This window comes from Giraffa tippelskirchi, chromosome 11 (genome assembly GCF_054371585.1).
Source record: "Giraffa tippelskirchi isolate mGirTip1 chromosome 11, T2T-mGirTip1v1.2.pri, whole genome shotgun sequence".
NCBI classification, from domain to species: Eukaryota; Metazoa; Chordata; class Mammalia; order Artiodactyla; family Giraffidae; genus Giraffa; species Giraffa tippelskirchi.
The window spans coordinates 15,709,447-15,726,751 of NC_137285.1; the positions used below are offsets into that span (position 1 = coordinate 15,709,447).

At 38.5% G+C, this 17,305-nt stretch overlaps 1 protein-coding gene across 2 annotated transcripts in view; it reads left to right on the forward strand.

The window, feature by feature from the left end:
• The window catches only part of SUDS3 (SIN3A corepressor complex component SDS3), a 161,313-nt gene extending 144,539 nt beyond the window's left edge, over nt 1–16,774 (forward strand). For both annotated transcript variants that reach the window (XM_081539771.1, XM_081539768.1), the window contains one exon: nt 15,542–16,774. In XM_081539771.1, the coding sequence (XP_081395897.1) occupies nt 15,542–15,560 (19 nt within the window). In that variant the 3' untranslated portion in view covers nt 15,561–16,774. The remainder of the gene's footprint in view (nt 1–15,541) is intronic.
• The last annotated feature ends 531 nt before the right edge of the window (nt 16,775–17,305 follow it).

Here is a 17,305-nt window from a genome sequence, read left to right on the forward strand (position 1 = left end):
CCTCCTACTTGGGAACTCATAACACTTACCAGGCCAGTACTCATTCAATAAGCATTTTTTTTTTACACAACACCTGTTGTGTGCCTGGTACCAAAAATGAAGCAGCCAACCAGATACCAAATATAGGGCAATTAAATGAGTATATTATGTGACAACACTGCTACAGTATTTTTCTTAAGTTTTAATGACAGTATGGACTTTTTCATATACCAGGCCCTGTTTTCCGTATTGATTCTAACTCAAAGCCAGGTCCAAATGACATACTGAGAACACTAGAGGAAATAGGATGAAAAAGGAAAAAAACAAAAATGATTTGGTAATACACCTAGAACTGTACTAACACAGTAGCCACTAGTCATATTTTATGTGCTGTTGAACCCATGAAATGTGGCCAGTCTGACCTGAGATGTGCCTTACTTGTAAATTACGCACTGGTTTTCAAAGATTTAGCATGAAGAAAAGACTGTGAAATACCTCATTTATAATTCTTTATATTGTAACTTGTTGGAATTACAATTGGGATATAGTGGGGTACATGAAATAAATTATTATTTTTTAAAGACATTTTTTGGGCTTCCCTGATAGCTCAGTTGGTAGAGAATTCACCTACAATTTGGGAGACCCTGGTTTGATTTCTGGATTGGGAAGATCTGCTGGAGAAGGGATAGGTTACCGACTCCAGTATTCTTTAAAAAATTTTTTTGAACCTTTTATTTTGTATTGGGGTGTAGCCGATTAACAAACAATGCTGTGATAGTTTCAAGTGAATAGTGAAGGGATTCAGCCATACATATACATTGAAATGAAGTTCAACTATTTCTTTTTGATTCTTTAGGGTGGCCAGTGGAAAATTTTAAATTACAGATGTGGGTAATATTCTCTTTCTGTTGGGCAGTGCCAGTGGCTAGACTGTGTGGTCCAGGAGGGGAGACACCTGTCTCTTTGCTTCATGCTGTGCTTTCAGCATTCACCACAATGCCTAGTGCATAAAAAGTGTTCAGTAAATTTTCATTAAACCACACTGGGCATGTGAGTCATGCAAAAGCTTTTAGGCTTCTTCAACAATGGGCTCAGTATCCAATTCTCATTGCTGTTTCTTGGACTTGACTAATTTTTTTCCTGCTAATCTTTAGGAACTCTACTTAAAAAAAAAAAAAAGCTCCAGATAAGAGCCTCAGATAATGATTTATTTTGGATCTGACAAGCCAGTTTTTGCAGGTCAATTAAGTGCCAATTTATGATTTTTTTTAAAAATAATTTATTTTCTGTTGTCCTGGGTCTTCATTGCTGTGTGTGGGCTTTCTCTAGTTGCAGTGAGCAGGGGCTACTCTTCCTTGTGGTGCATGGGCTTCTCATTGTGGTGGCTTCTCTTATTGCGGAGTACAGACTCTAGGCACACGGGGCTTCAGCAATTGTAGCACAAAGGCTCAATAGTTGCGGCCCTAGGGTTCTAGAGTGGGAGCTCAGTAGTTGTGGCTCAGGGGCTTTAGTTGCCTGAGGTGTGTGGAATCTTGTTAGAATAGGATTGACCCCCTGTCCTGGCATTTGGCAGGTAGCTTCTTATCCACTGTACCACCAGGCAAGTCCCACTGTATGATTTAAAATCTATTTTTTTTTTCAGATTAACCACCACTGAATGGTTTTGTCATACATATTTTTGGTTAATATTATTTTAAAACTATTTTCAATTATTTAAAGCATCCACAGACACTTAAATTCTCTTAAATAGAATTTTTTTTTAAATCCCTTTGGTCATTTGCCAACTGATTTATTTATTTATTTATTTTTATTTGTTTATTTTCTATTTTTTAGCTTTACAATATTGTATTTGTTTTGCCATACATTGACATGAATCCACCATGGGTGTACATGTTTTCCCCTTCCAGAACCCCCCTTCCACCTCCCTCCCCATCCCATCCCTCCAGGTCATCCCGGGGCAACAGCCCCGAGCACCCTGTATCATGCATTGAACCTGGACTGACGATTCATTTCACATATGATAATTCTCATGCTTCCATGCCATTCTCCCATATCATCCCACCCTCGCCCTCTCCCATAGAGTCCAAAAGACTGTTCTATTTAACTGTGTCTCTTTTGATGTCTCGCATACAGGGTTATCTTTACCGATTGACTAAATACCATATATATGTGTTAGAATACTGTGTTGGTGTTTTTCTTTCTGGCTTACTTCACTCTGTATAATAGGCTCCAGTTTCATCCACCTCATTAGAACTGATTAGAATGTATTCTTTTTTTTTTTTTTTTTTTTATAAATTTATTTATTTTAGTTGGGGGCTAATTACTTTACAATATTGTAATAGTTTTTGCCATACATTGACATGAATCAGCCATGGGTTTACATGTGTTCCCCTTCCTGGACCCCCCACCCACCTCCCTCCCCATCCCATCCCTCTGGGTCATCCCATTGCCCCGGCCCTGAGCCCTTGTCTCATGCATCGAACATGGAATGGTGTTCTGTTTCACATATGATAATATACATGTTTCAATGCTATTCTCCCAGAACGTCCCACCCTCACCTTCTCCCTCAGAGTCCATAAAATTGTTCTATGCATCTGTGTCTCTTATTCTGTCTCGCATATAGAATGTATTCTTTTTAATGGCTGAGTAATATTCCATTGTGTATATGTACCACAGCTTCCTTATCCATTCATCTGCTGATGGGTATCTAGGCTGCTTCCATGTCCTGGCTATTATAAACAGTGCTGCGATGAACATTGGGGTACACGTGTCTTTTTTTCAAGTCTTGTTTACTCAGTGTGTATGCCCAGCAGTGGGATTGCTGGGTCATATGGCAGTTCTATATCCAGTTTTTTGAGGAATCTCCACACTGTTCTCCATAGTGGCTGTACTAGTTTGCATTCCCACGAATAGTGTAAGAGGGTTCCCTTTTCTCCACACCCTCTCCAGCATTTATTGCTTGTAGGCTTTTGGATAGCAGCCATTCTGACGGGTGTAAAATGGTACCTCATTGTGGTTTTGATTTGCATTTCTCTGATAATGAGTGATGTTGAGCATCTTTTCATGTGTTTGTTAGCCATCTGTATGTCTTCTTTGGAGAAATGTCTGTTTAGTTCTTTGGCCCACTTTTTGACTGGGTCGTTTATTTGTCTGGAATTGAGCTGCAGGAGTTGCTTGTATATTTTTGAGATTAATTGTTTGTCCGTTGCTTCATTTGCTATTATTTTCTCCCATTCCGAGGGCTGTCTTTTCACATTGCTTATAGTTTGCTTTGTTGTGCAAAAGCTTTTAAGTTTAATTAGGTCCCATTTGTTTATTTTTGCTTTTATTTCCAATATTCTGGGAGGTGGGTCATAGAGGATCCTGCTGTGGTTTATGTCGGAGTGTTTTGCCTATGTTTTCCTCTAGGAGTTTTATAGTTTCTGGTCTTATGTTTAGATCTTTAATCCATTTTGAGTTTATTTTTGTGTATGGTGTTAGAAAGTGTTCTAGTTTCATTCTTTTACAAGTGGTTGACCAGTTTTCCCAGCACCACTTGCTGAAGAGATTGTCTTTTCTCCATTGTATATTCTTGCCTCCTTTGTCACCAATAAGGTGTCCATAGGAGCGTGGATTTATCTCTGGGCTTTCTGTTTTGTTCCATTGATCTATACTTCTGTCCTTGTGCCAGTACCATACTGTCTTGATGACTGGGGGTTTGTAGTAGAGCCTGAGGTCAGGCAGGTTGATTCCTCCAGTTCCATTCTTCTTTCTCAAGATTGCTTTGGCTATTTGAGGTTTTTTGTAGTTCCATACAAATTGTGAAATTATTTGTTCTGGTTCTCTGAAGAATAGCTTTGGAAGCTTGATAGGGATTGCATTGAATCTATAGATTGCTTTTCACTATATTGATTCTTCTGATCCATGAACACGGTATATTTCTCCATCTGTTTGTGTCCTCTTTGATTTCTTTCACCAGTGTTTTATAGTTTTCTATATATAGGTCTTTTGTTTCTTTAGGTAGATATATTCCTAAGTATTTTATTCTTTTCGTTGCGATAGTGAATGGAATTGTTTCCTTAATTTCTTTCTGTTTTCTCGTTGTTGGTGTATAGGAATGCAAGGGATTTCTGTGTGTTGAATAAACACATGTAATTTACTAAGGAGTAAAATAACCAAAATATCTTTAAGGGTTCTACAGACAATGAATATCAGGTGAGAGCAAGCAGACAAAATTGACTGAACAGTGAGCTCGTGTTAGTTGTTGGTGGTGATGTCCAACTCTTTGGGACCGCATGGACTGTAGCATGCCAGGCTCCTTTGTCCTCCACTATCTCCCAGAGTTTGCTCAAATTCATGTCCACTGAGTTGGTGATGGTATCTAACCATCTCATCTTCTGCCTTCCCTTTCTTTTTTTGCCTTCAGTCTTTCCCAGCATCAGGGTCTTTCACAGTGAGTTGGCTCTTTGCATCAGGTGGGCAAAGTATTGGAGCTTCAGCTTCAGCATCAGTCCTTCCAATGAATATTCAGGACTGATTTCCTTTAGGATGGACTGGTTGGATCTCCTTGCAGTCCAAGGGACTCTCAAGAGTCTTCTCCAACACCACAGTTCAAAACAATCAGTTCTTCAGTGCTCAGCCTTCTTTATGGTCCAACTCTCACATCCGTACATGACTACTGAAAAAGCCACAGCTTTGACTAAATAGATCTTTGTTGCCAAAATGATATCTCTGCTTTTTAATATGCTATCGAGGTTTATCATAGCTTTCCTTCCAAGGAGCAAGTGTGTTTTAATTTCATGGCTGCTGTCACTGTCTGCAGTGATTTTGGAGCCCAAGAAAATAAACTCTGTCACTATTTCCAATTTTTGCCTTTTATTTGCCATGAAGTGCTGGGACCAGATACCATGATCTTAGTTTATTGAATGTTGAGTTTTAAGCCAGCTTTTTCACTCTCCTCTTTCACCCTCATCAAGAAGCTCTTTAGTTCCTCTTCACTTTCTACCATTTTAGTGGTTCTGTTCAGTTCAGTCGCTCAGTCATGTCCGACTCTTTGTGACCCCGAGGACTGCAGCACACCAGGCTTCCCTGTCCATCACCAACTCCCGGAGCTTGCTCAAACTCATGTCCATCAAGTTGGTGATGTCATCCAACCATCTCATCCTCTGTCATCCCCTTCTCCTCTTGCCTTCAATCTTTCCCAGCATCAGGGTATTTTCCCATGAGTTAGTTCTTTGCATCAGGTGGCCAAAGTATTGGAGTTTCAGCTTTAGCATCAGCCCTCTCAATGAATATTCAGGACTGGTTTCCTTTAGGATTGACTGGTTGGATCTCCTTGCCATCCAAGGGACTCTCAAGAGTCTTCTCCAAAGCACAGTTCATATCTGAGGTTGTTGCTTTTTCTCCCAGCAATCTTGATTTCAGTTTGTAATTCATCTAGCCTGGCATTTTGCATGATGTATTCTGCACAGAAGTTAAATAACCCAGGTGACAATATACAGCCTTGTTGTACTCCTTTCCCAATTTTTAAACAGTCCATTGTTCCATGTCCGGTTCTAACTGTTGCTTCTTGAACCACATACAGGTCTCTTAGGAAACAAGTAGGGTGGTCTCTTACACCTTTCTCTTTAAGAATTCTTCACAGTTTGTTGTGATCCACACCATCAAAGCCTTTGCATAGTCAATGAAGCAGAAGTAGGTGTTTTTCTGGAATTCTGTTGCTTTCTCTATAGAGTTGCCTATTTTGGACATTTCGTGTAAAGAGAGTCATACAATATGTGGCCTTTTGTGCCTGGCTTCTTTCACTTAGCTCACTGCTTTCAAGGTATATCTAAGTTATAGTATATATTAGTATTTTATTTGTTTTTATGAATCATTAGAAAAATGCAAATCAAAACCACAATGATATACCACTTCATGTCCATTAGTATGGTCATATTTTAAAAATAAGAAAGAAAAGCAACAAGTGTTGGAGAGGATGTTGAGAAACTGGAACCCTCTTACATTGCTGGCAGGGATATAAAATGGTGCAAATATTGTAGAAAACAGTTTGGCAGTTCCTTACTATCTTATGGATGGGTTTAATAATAGAAGTTCTGAATTTTAATGAAATCTATCAATTGTTTCAATTAGTGAGTGTTTTATAAGTCCTATTGAAAAATGTCTTTGCTTATTCTATATTTGTCTTTCAGAAGCTTTATTTATTTAATTATTTATTTTTGTATCCTTATGTTTAAGGTCTACCATCCCCCTTGAATTGATTTTATATATAGTGTGAAGCAAGATACTTTCTTTTTACCATGTGGATTTCCATTGACTGAACCCCAGTTTTGAAAAATTGTATCTTTCTCTACCACACTACAGTGGTCACTTGGTCATAAATTAAGTAACTATATATTAATAGCTCTGTTTCTGGACTGTATTCTCGTCTACTGATCTATTCATCTAGCCTTGCACCATTACCCCACTGTCTTAATTACTGTAACTTCATCACATTTTTTAATAACTGGAAATATAAATCTTCCAACTTAGTTCATCATCAAGATTATCTTGGATTAAAAAAAAGATTATTTGGATATTCTTGGCTCTTTTTATTTCTGTATAAATTATAGAATTAGCATATCAATTCCAAAAAAAAGAAACCTGCAGGGACGTTGATTAAGGATTTGTTATAATCTATAGCTCAACTTCAGGAGAATGGCTTCTTTAAAATGTTGAGTCTTCCACTCCTTGAACATTATTTATCCTTGTATTTATTTAGGTCTTGTATCAGTCAGGGTCCAATGAAGAGACAGAAGCTGGACCAGTAATTTAGGGAAATTTTCATATAAAAATTGGTTAGCTAGTAAAAAGGTGGATCATTATTCAAAAGTGCAGAAGATGACTATAAGGGTTACAGCAGGAGCAACTACAGAAAGTTGTTAATACCTCTGGGGTAGAGATATAGTGAATAAGTGAAGATACTATGAAACTTAGAAGAGTACCCTGTCCTCATTGCATAGGCTGAGATTCAGAGCTCTTTATAGGAGGTGTGGGCACCATATAAATATGCAGTCCACTACTGATGGAGAAGCAGAAAGATGTGGGCTACACCCAGCCTGTAGGAGGGGCTACCGCTGGGTGAAGGAGGACATTGCCAGAGGCATGGGCTAAAGAGCTGGTTTGCAAGACCTATGATATGGTGGGGTAGAAGTGGTGTAATGAGTATCCCTAACTCATTCCCAGCCTCATAGAGAAAATCCCCAGTATTTCATCACTACGTGTGATGTTGGGGCTTTTTGTAGTTTTTTTTTTGTTTTTTTGTAGTTCAGTTCAATTGAGTTCAGTCGCTCAGTCGTGTCCGACTCTCTGCGACCCCATGAATTGCAGCACGCCAGGCCTCTCTGTCCATCACCAACTCCCGGAGTCTACCCAAACCCATGTCCATCGAGTCGGTGATGCCATCCAACCATCTCATCCTCTGTTGTCCCCTTCTCCTCCTGCCCCCAATCCTACCCAGCATTAGGGTCTTTTCCAATGAGTCAACTCTTCACATGAGGTGGCCAAAGTTTTCTAGTTATGCTTTGTCAAAAGTACCCTAGTGTGCTAAGATTAAATGGTTATTTGACTTTTTCAAATGCTTTTCTTATCTGCTGAGATGATTCCGTGTTCTCTTTTGAACTTTGTTCCATTAGTGTGGAGAATTGTAGTGATTTCTTTTCAAATGTGAAATCAACCTTCTATTCCCGGAATAAACCAAATTTAGTAATGATATAACATCCTTTTTATGTATAACTGCATTAGATTTGATAATATTTTGTTTTGGAGTTTTGCGTCTGGGTCTGAGAGAGTTTGAATTGTATTTTTTTCTTCTTCTAATTTCTTTGTCAGGTTTTGGTACCTAAATATTTGTATTAAGGTTATGTTGACCTTAAAAAATGAAATGAGAAATATTTCATTTTTTTATATTTCCTAGAGGCTGTGAAAAGTCAGTATTATCTTGTTTAAATGCTTAGAAGGATTCAGTATCTAGGCCTAGAGATTTCTTTGTGGGAATGTTAATTACAGATTCAATTTTTTAATAGATATAGAAGTATGCAGATGTTTTATTTCTTCTTATGTCAGTTTTGGTAAGGTGTATTTTTCTAATTCACCTAAATTGTCAAATTACAGTGGCATTAAATTGTTTATAATATTCTACTGTTATCTTTTCAATGCCCATAGGGTCTTGCTTGGCACTTATCAATTTTATTAGCTTTTTTGAGGAAACAATTTTGAGCTTTGTTGATTTTCTTTATTACAATTTTGTTTTCTGTTTCATTGATCTTTTGCTTTTTGTTATTTTCTTCCTTCTGCTTTCTTTGAGTTTGATTTGCTGGGTTTTTTTTCTAACTTCTTGAGATGGATGTTTATATCATTGAATTCCATCCTGTCTTATTTTCTAATATGTCCATTTAAAGTCGTCCAGTGGGTAAGACTCCATGCTTCCACACTGCAGGGGGTACGGGTTCAGTCTCTGGTCTGGGAACTAACACCTTGCATGCCACAAGGCATGGCCAAAAAAGAAAAAGGGAAAAAGCTGGTAGTTTTTGCCTAACCAGAGCTTTAGCTACTTACCATACTTTTTGATATGCTGTATTTTTATTATCATTCATTTAAATATATTCCTACTTTCCCTTGTGATTTTTTTCTTAATTTCCTGGCAGGTTTTAAAAGATTTTAAAGTTATCATTATTGATTTCTAGCATAAATGCATTATAATTAGAATATATATTCTGTTTAGTATTAATCCTTGCGATTTTTAAAAACTTATTTTATGATCCATTTTAGATCATAAATGGGTCCCATGTGCACTTGAAAAAATTTGTACATATACAGCTATCCTCGGTGCAGTGGATTCCAATCTATTGTTAAACATTCTAATAGCAAACAAATCAAATTTATTAATTGTGTTGCTTAAATCTTTATACTCCTATCACTTTTTTGTCTCCTTGTTTTATTAGCTACTGAGAAGGCTTGTTAAAATATTCCACTATATTATGGATCTATCTAGTCTTCTTTTTAGTTTTTTGATTTTAGTGTTTTAAAAGTGTGGTATTATGTGCATATGCATATAAAATTGCTGTATCTTCCTGGTGAATTAACCTTTTGAAATCTATTTTTTATAGGACACTATACCAAACAATGAAATGATACATATTATTTTCAAAAGCATATAGAATGTTTAATCATAAAATGATTTCAAGAAATAGAATGGTCAAAATATAGAATGCTGCTGCTGCTAAGTCACTTCAGTAGTGTCTGACTCTGTGCGACCCCATAGACGGCAGCCCACCAGGCTCCGCCATCCCTGGGATTCTCCAGGCAAGAATACTGGAGTGGGTTGCCATTTCCTTCTCCAGTGCATGAATGGGAAAACTGAAAGTGAAGTCGCTCAATCATGTCCGACTCTTAGCGACCCCATGGACTGTAGCCTACCAGGCTCCTCCGTCCATGGGATTTTCCAGGCAAAAGTACTGGAGTGCGGTGCCATTGCCTTCTCCCAAAATATAGAATAATTTGCAATTATTCAGCAACGGTTTTTGACCACTGTGGAATTAAGCTAGAAAACCTCTGACAGCTAAGAAATTCAGCACTATACTCAGTTAAAAAAAAATCAGATTGTTTTCATTTATTTAAAATAATTTTTTTAAATTAATTAAAAATATTTAATTGAATTATAATTGATCTTCAACACTATGCTTCTGGTGCTCAGCATAGTGATCACAATATTTGTATGTATTATAATATAATCACCTTGAATTAATCTTTTTATTGAAAATTTTCTCTTTATTCCTAGTTATTCATCTCAACTTTAGGATTACTTGGCTTAATAGCTTAATATTAGTATTGATATACCCATACCACCTTTTTTTTGGTTAATGTTTGTTTTTTTTTAGTTCTTTTACTTTCATCTTTCTGTGTCCTTATGTTATGGAGTAACTAATATAAGCAGCATATAACTGTTTTATTTTAATGTACTCTGACAAGCTATTATTGGTGTGTTTAATCCATTTACATGTAATTAATTACTGATTTGGTTTTATAACTACAGTATTCTATTTTTTCTATTTGTTTTCTTTCCCCTTCCTTTCCTGCCTTAATTTGAACCAATCAACTTCTTTTTAGTGAAACCAGTTTTTCTTTTATTAATTTGTTAGTTATATCTCCTTTTAGTAATTACTCTGAAAATTAAGACATATCTCCTTTGTTTATTTAAGTCTAATATAAATCAGTATTTTTACAATTTCTCAGACATTCTCTGGCCTATTACACTATAATTTATCTTTCTTTAGCTTTTTGTTTTTAATGTTGATTCATTTAAACCTACATATATTTAAAACCCCATAGGAAATTATTCTTATTATTTTCAATATTCATTTAGATTTGCTCACTGCTTTTCCTGTGACTCTTCAGTCTTCCCTGCATTTCTGTCTGGGATCATCTTCCTTTTGCCTAAATAGTCCCCTTTAGTATTTAACTTAGTTGGATCTCCTGAGTTTTATTTTGTTTAAAAATATCTTTGTTTTACTTTTTTTTAGCTACATTGTGTGGTATGCAGGATCTTAATTCCCAGACCAGGGCTAGATCCTGTGCCCCCTGCATTGGGAACGCTGAGTCTTAACCACTGGACTTCCAGGAAAGTCCTCTTTATTTCATTTTTGTATTTGAAAAATATTTTTAGTATTATAGAATTCTAACTTGGGCTTAAGTTCCTGTCTTTTTGTTTCCATCCTCTCTGTTGAAAAGTCAATTCTCATTCAATCGCTTTCTTGCAATTAATGTTTTTTCTTTTTTTTGATGCTTTTGAAAACATTTTCTGTTTTTTAAAATTAAAAAATATTATTGCAAACATGTTGTTCATGGTAAAATAAAAGACACTCTATTAAAACCTTTACTATTTCATTTGTTCTCAGATGAGGAAAAATTTTTACATTTTTATTATACTGTGATATGCTTAGCTGTGATTTTCTTTGTATTTTCCCTGCTTGGGGTTCTCAGAAGTTCCTGAAATTCTGTCTTAATGTTTTTACTCATTTCTGGAAAATATTTCTCCAAATATTGCTTCTTTTGCATTCTCTATTTTTTAATTCTGGGATTCCAATTTATTACATATGTTAGAGCTTTTTTTTTTTTTTTTTTTTTTTTTACTGTGTCTCCTATGTTTTTTTTTAGCTTCTTTTCTGGTTTCCCATTTCATTTATTCTCTGGATTTGATTTGGATATTGCCTTCTGATTTATATCCTGTTGTACCAATATTTTTTTAAAAGCTGTATCTGATCTACTGTTAAACATTCTACTAAATTATTAATTTCAATTTTTATATATTCAGAATTTTTATATATTCAAAGTGTTATTTATTCCTAGAATGTTGATTTGGTTTTGATTTTGTAGATTTAAGTTCTCTGGTGAGATTATTTTGCCATCTATTTCCTTGACTATGTTCAGCATAGTTATTTGAGGTAACTAATATCAGGATTGTGTGTGTGTGTTAGTCGTTCACTCATGTCCAGATCTTTGCAACCCCATGGACTGTAGCCTGCAAGGCTCCTCTGTCCATGAAGGTCTACGGGCAAGAATACTGGAGTGGGTAGCCATTCTCTTCTCTAGGGGATCTTCCTGACCTAGGGATCGAACCTGGGTCTCCTGCATTGTATGTAGATTATTTACCATCAGAGAAGCCACCAGAGAAGCCCCAATATCTACATTATATCTGAAGTTTTTTTTTTCCTTTTGGCATTCCCTCCCCACCCCCACCCCCACCCCCACCATGGACAGGGGAGCCTGGTGAGCTACAGTCCATGGGTTTACAAAAAGTCAGTGACTGAGTGACTGAGAATGTACCCATGCACACACACATAATCCTCACCACGGGAGGGGAAGGCTGGGAAAAGAACTGGGTCTTGGGTTGAATGCTTCAGGGACTTCCTCCAAGGCTAGCCTGATGGTGCCCCTTATCATGTTCAGCATGGTGGGCTGGTGACAAGTGGGGATTCCAACATCAGAGGGACAAAGCTATGGATTCTAGGTATATGCTGCTGCTACTAAGTCACTTCAGTTGTGTCCAACTTTTTGTGACCCCATGGACTGTAACCAGCCAGGCTCCTCTGTCCATGGAATTCTCCAGGCAAGAATACTGGAGTGGGTTGCCATTCCCTTCTCCAGGAGATCTTCCCGAACCAAGGGATTGAACCTGGGTCTCCCGCATTGCAGGCAGATTCTTTAACATCTGAGCCATCAGGTCCATACCGTCTGAGTCATCAGTTCTAGGTGTTTGGTTTTAAGCAAATGCATTGAAGCCTTGGTTTCCTCATCCTTTAAGGAGGTCAATGAAACCTCCCTTTCAGGTCAGGAGGGCCAGATGTTATGACTCATGGAGACTGTTTTCGAAGTTCAGTCAGTTCAGTCACTCAGTTGTGTCTGACTCTTTGCAACTCCATGGACTGCAGCACTCCAGGCTTCCTTGTCCATCACCAACTCCTGGAGCTTGCTCAAACTCATGTCCATTGAGTCGGTGATGCCATTCAACCATCTCATCCTCTGTCATCCCCTTCTCCTCCTGCCTTCAATCTTTCCCAGCATCAGAGACAGGTACAAATGACCCCAGAGGGTGGGGACAGCCACACATCAAGGCAATCTGTTTTTTCTTGGGCTACATTTTTAGTATGCCTGGTAAATTTTGGCGGAATGCCAGACATTGTGTAAAAAATTGTAGAGGTTCTAGATATTGTAGAGGCTCTGTCCTTTGGCAGGCAGCTACTGTAGGAGTGGATTACCTCTATCCAAACAGGGACTAAATTGATGAAGGGTTGGATTATGATCTTTGTAATTACTTTGCCAACAAAGGTCCGTCTAGTCAAGGCTATGGTTTTTCCAGTGGTCGTGTATGGATGTGAGAGTTGGACGGTGAAGAAAGCTGAGCGCCAAAGAATTGATGCTTTTGAACTGTGGTGTTGGAGAAGACTCTTGAGAGTCCCTTGGACTGCAAGGAAATACAACCAGTCCATCCTGAAGGAGATCAGTCCTGGGTGTTCATTGGAAAGACTGATGTTGAAGCTGAAACTCCAATACTTTGGCCACTGCATGCGAAGAGCTGACTCATTGGAAAAGACCCTAATGCTGGGGAGGATTGGGGGCAGGAGGAGAAGGGGACGAGAGAGGATGAGATGTTTGGATGGCATCACCAACTCGATGGACATGGGCTTGGGTAAACTCCGGGAGTTGGTGATGGACAGGGAGGCCTGGGGTGCTGCGATTCATGGGGTCACAAAGAGTCGGACACGACTGAGCGACTGAACTGAACTGAACTGAATGCTCGGTCTGCCTCTAATTCTCTCTCTATCCCTCTGGACCTAGGGCTTCCAGATGGGAACCAGAACTCTTTACTAGGGTATTTCCTGATTGGTGACCTTCACTTCCAATTTCATATTGGAATATTAGGAGAATGCCAAAAACTCAACTTAGCTTTTCAACTGCTTTTTGCTTGGATTCTAAATGACTTGCCTTATGTAGCATAAATAAAGGAAAAATTGATGCCGTGGTTTTGGATCACTTCTCATTAAGTCCTTTTTTGGGGGAAGAATTTTGAACTCTTATCTCTTAGGTGTTTTGACATCCCTGAATGCTAATTTTTGTGTTCCACCCTCAGGAGGCCTCCTAGCTCTGTGATGGCTCACCTGCTTTTCAGCAACTACCTTCTGCTCTGCTTCTAATGCTTATTAGTCATTGGTGCCCCGATGGAAAAAGTGATGTCAGGCTTAAACTCACTGAACTTCCCTCCTTTCCAGGACTTTTGTACCTCTGATCCTGGCTGCTCTTTGATGCTTTCAAATAGATTTTTAAAAAAGAATTTGTTTATTTGGCTCCACCAGGTCTTAGCTGTGGCACACAAGATATTTGTTGCCACGTGTGGGATCTTTAATTGTGGCATGTGGGATCTAGTTTCCTGACCAGGGATGGAACCCAGCACCCCTGCATTTACAGCATGGAGTCTTAACCACTGAACCATCAGGAAAGTCCCTCAAATAGAATTTTTGAATGTTTGTATTTTATCCAGCTTTTCTAGTTATACTTGTTGGGAATATTGTCTGCCTCAGTTACTCCATCACGGCTGCACTTGAAAGTTCCATGACTTTTTTTTTTTCTTCTGAACACTTTCTCTTACACAACCTTTGTATTTTATTTATGGTTCTGGTCCTTTGCGGTTTCTACTTTCTGCATATTGCCTACCAGGGCTGCTGGTCTTGCAGCAGGGCTGTGTGTTCAGTGTAATTGGTGTCTCCTGTGGTTGTGCGATGTGGAGGCCCTGTCATTCACCCTGTGAGGCTCGGCATGATCTGGCTCTGTGCTTATTCTCTCAGCGACACTTTCCAGCCTCTCAGCATTGACAAATATGCTTAGAACCCATAATGGGCAAGGGAGATCTTCTGGGAGGCCTTTCTCAACACTTCAGCCGAGTCCTCTTAGAAAATTCTCATTAGCATGTTATATTATTTCTTCCCAGTGCTTCTCACAAGTGTACTTTCCCATTGATTTGTGGAACTGACTGACTAATTTTTCTATTCTCCTCCAGAATGTGGCCTGAAATGTGAAAATAGTGACCTTGTTGGTCATGTTTACCACTGTATTCCTTGTGTCTACCACAGTGCCTAGCCCACATTTAACAAATCAGTTTGAACCTGATAATGATGGGTGATGAAAAGGAGGGGATAAGAACCAACATTCATTAAAAATTTATCGTTTTATTTAACCTTATCATCTTATTTTAAGATTCACCTTAACTCTTTGAGGCAAATGGCATTTCCGTTTTGCATAGGGTAGACATGGCTCAGAGAAATTATGTTATTTCCCCAAAGTCACCTGGTTGATAAGTGCAACTTGTTAATCTAGAATTCAGTCCTAGTCCTACCTGATTCCGAAGGAACCCCAGCATTATGAGTTGTTAAATACTTCTTATTCTTCCAAGTTTTTTGTATTTTCTTCCTTTTTTATTGACTTTTTAATCTTTATCCGAATCTGCTAGAATTTCGTATACTTCTAAAAACACTCCAAAAAAAAGAAAAACAGGAAAAACATACAGAAGAGACGTTGAGAATTTCTTTCTGTTACTTCAAAAACAAAATGAGATGCCTTTTATATTTGGATGGAAGGGTTATGGAGGTCAATCTAGATTGTTGCGTGAACTCCTTAATTCCCAAGTGGTTCAGTTGAGGATGAGCATTAAATTCTTTAATGACTATTGGTTAAGTTCAATTAAAAAGAGGTGCTTACAGTCATAGCAGTGATTATTTAGTGAGCACCTACTATGTGCCATGCACGATGCTGGTCACTTTACATACTTTCTCTTCAGTGATCAAAATGCTTTTGGAAAATAGGTATTATTATTCCTATTGTACAGGTTTGAAAATTGAGACTCACCAAATTAAACTGTTTTAGGAAGCTTCAGAGTCAGAGTTTGAACTCCTTTATGGACTTACATAAAGATTGCTTATTTCTGTATACACCACTCACGCCATCGAGCCTGGAACACAGAAGGAGCTTAGTAAATGTCATTTGCTTTTTTCAGGTCAGTGATGATACGGTGAGCTTCCCAGGAAACAACCACGAAGTCTTACAATGAGGCTTCTTTGTGTCTTGCCAAGGAATAGCATCTCTAAACTGACCCTTTGGAAAACCTCGAAGGTTCTGAGTAACAGCGGCTTCCAAGTGGCAAGTAAGGATCACACCAGTCTCAATGGCAGGCTGTACTCTGCTGTTTTCTCCAAATATTTTCTGGTTGCAAATGTCATTGATCTGACAGTTGATTTCCCGAGACACATTAGTTCCAAGCTGGTGCGATATGAAAGTCTCCTCCTAAGGAAATTGGCCTTGTGAGTGGCTGTCTCCTGGGAAGATCTTGCTGCACTCATTGCTTTACTAATATGATGAAGAGGCCGCAAATACAATTAGCGGTCCTGGTTGGTGATTTTCCAATAATGATATTTGGGGCGTATTATTGGTTTAGCTGTAATTGAGCTTAGGATGATCTGAAAACGTCTAAACCAGAGTGAAAGTCATCTGCAGCTTTGGCTCCAGTGTAGATGCTCATGAGTGAGGTGGACTGATTACTCTTGGATGTGCTCAGCCTGGGGGCATGGGCTCCTGGATGGATGTGGCTTCTCTCAAATTTTGCTTCTTTTCACACCTTCACAAGTAAGGTGACAACTTCATCATAATCTACCCTCTTCTGAATCCCACCCCATTTCTTATCATTTGGAGTTTACTATATATTTTGTAGCTCTCTTATTTCTCATACAAGTTTGTTCAGTATATGTTAAAGTCATCTTTGATAGGATTGTTAATGCTAGCTATGAGAATAGGCAAGACCTGAAATCTCAGTGATCAAATATCACAAAGATTTATTTTTTGCTCTCATAAAGCCTCAGGTGGGTTGGCAAAGGCTTTCCTCCACCTGGTGATTCAGGGATCCAGGTTGCTTCCATCCTGTGGCATTGTCACCTGTGCACATATCTGTTGGGAGACAGTTCTCCCTGGATTTCTTGGGTTCTTGTATGGTCTGGACCTTCCCAAGGAAAGGGTGCTGACAGGTTTCATTCACGGCTGATTGAATAGCAAACTGAAGATACAGAACCTTTCTCTTCCTGGAGACTTTCCAAGAGGAGAAAGTTCCCTTCCTCCCTGGTAGTCAAGTGGTTAAGATTCTGTGCTTCCACTGCAGGGGACATGGATTAAATCCCTGGTCGGGAAACTAAGATCCCATAAGTTGTTCAGTATGAGCAAAAAAAAAAAAAACACAAAAGTTTGCTTTTCTTCCTGGAGGATATTTGCTTACCTTCTAGGCAGGAAACATAGAGACAAGCTCTGTGTCCTAGAGACATTTACTTACTTTCCGGGGTAAGAAGTAATCTTTCTCCACAGGGGAGAATAGGCAGGTAACCAGCAGCTTGATAGAAACTCAGCATCTCCCATGTTCAGGGTTCTTCTCCAGTGCTATAAGCCAAGTAGAGGAGGCCAGACTCTTCTCACTACATACTGCTACCTAGTGTTGGAAACATACCTTCTTTCCTTCTCCCACCCAAACCTCTTTCATAAGAGGCTGTAATGGGTCCCAAGGAAAGCAATTCTAGATTGCAACAGAGAATTACAATGCAATTTATGGGTAAAGAAGGGGCCAGTTACAGGTCAGCTAATGGTGAGGGGATGCATTTGAAAGTTTCCTCTTTGAGGTATTAGGCCTTATTAAAATTAATACTCAACTACTGTATGATTATCAATGCAATTTGCCAACACTGAGTGCACTGGTAGTTTGCAAATATAACACTATGGCAAA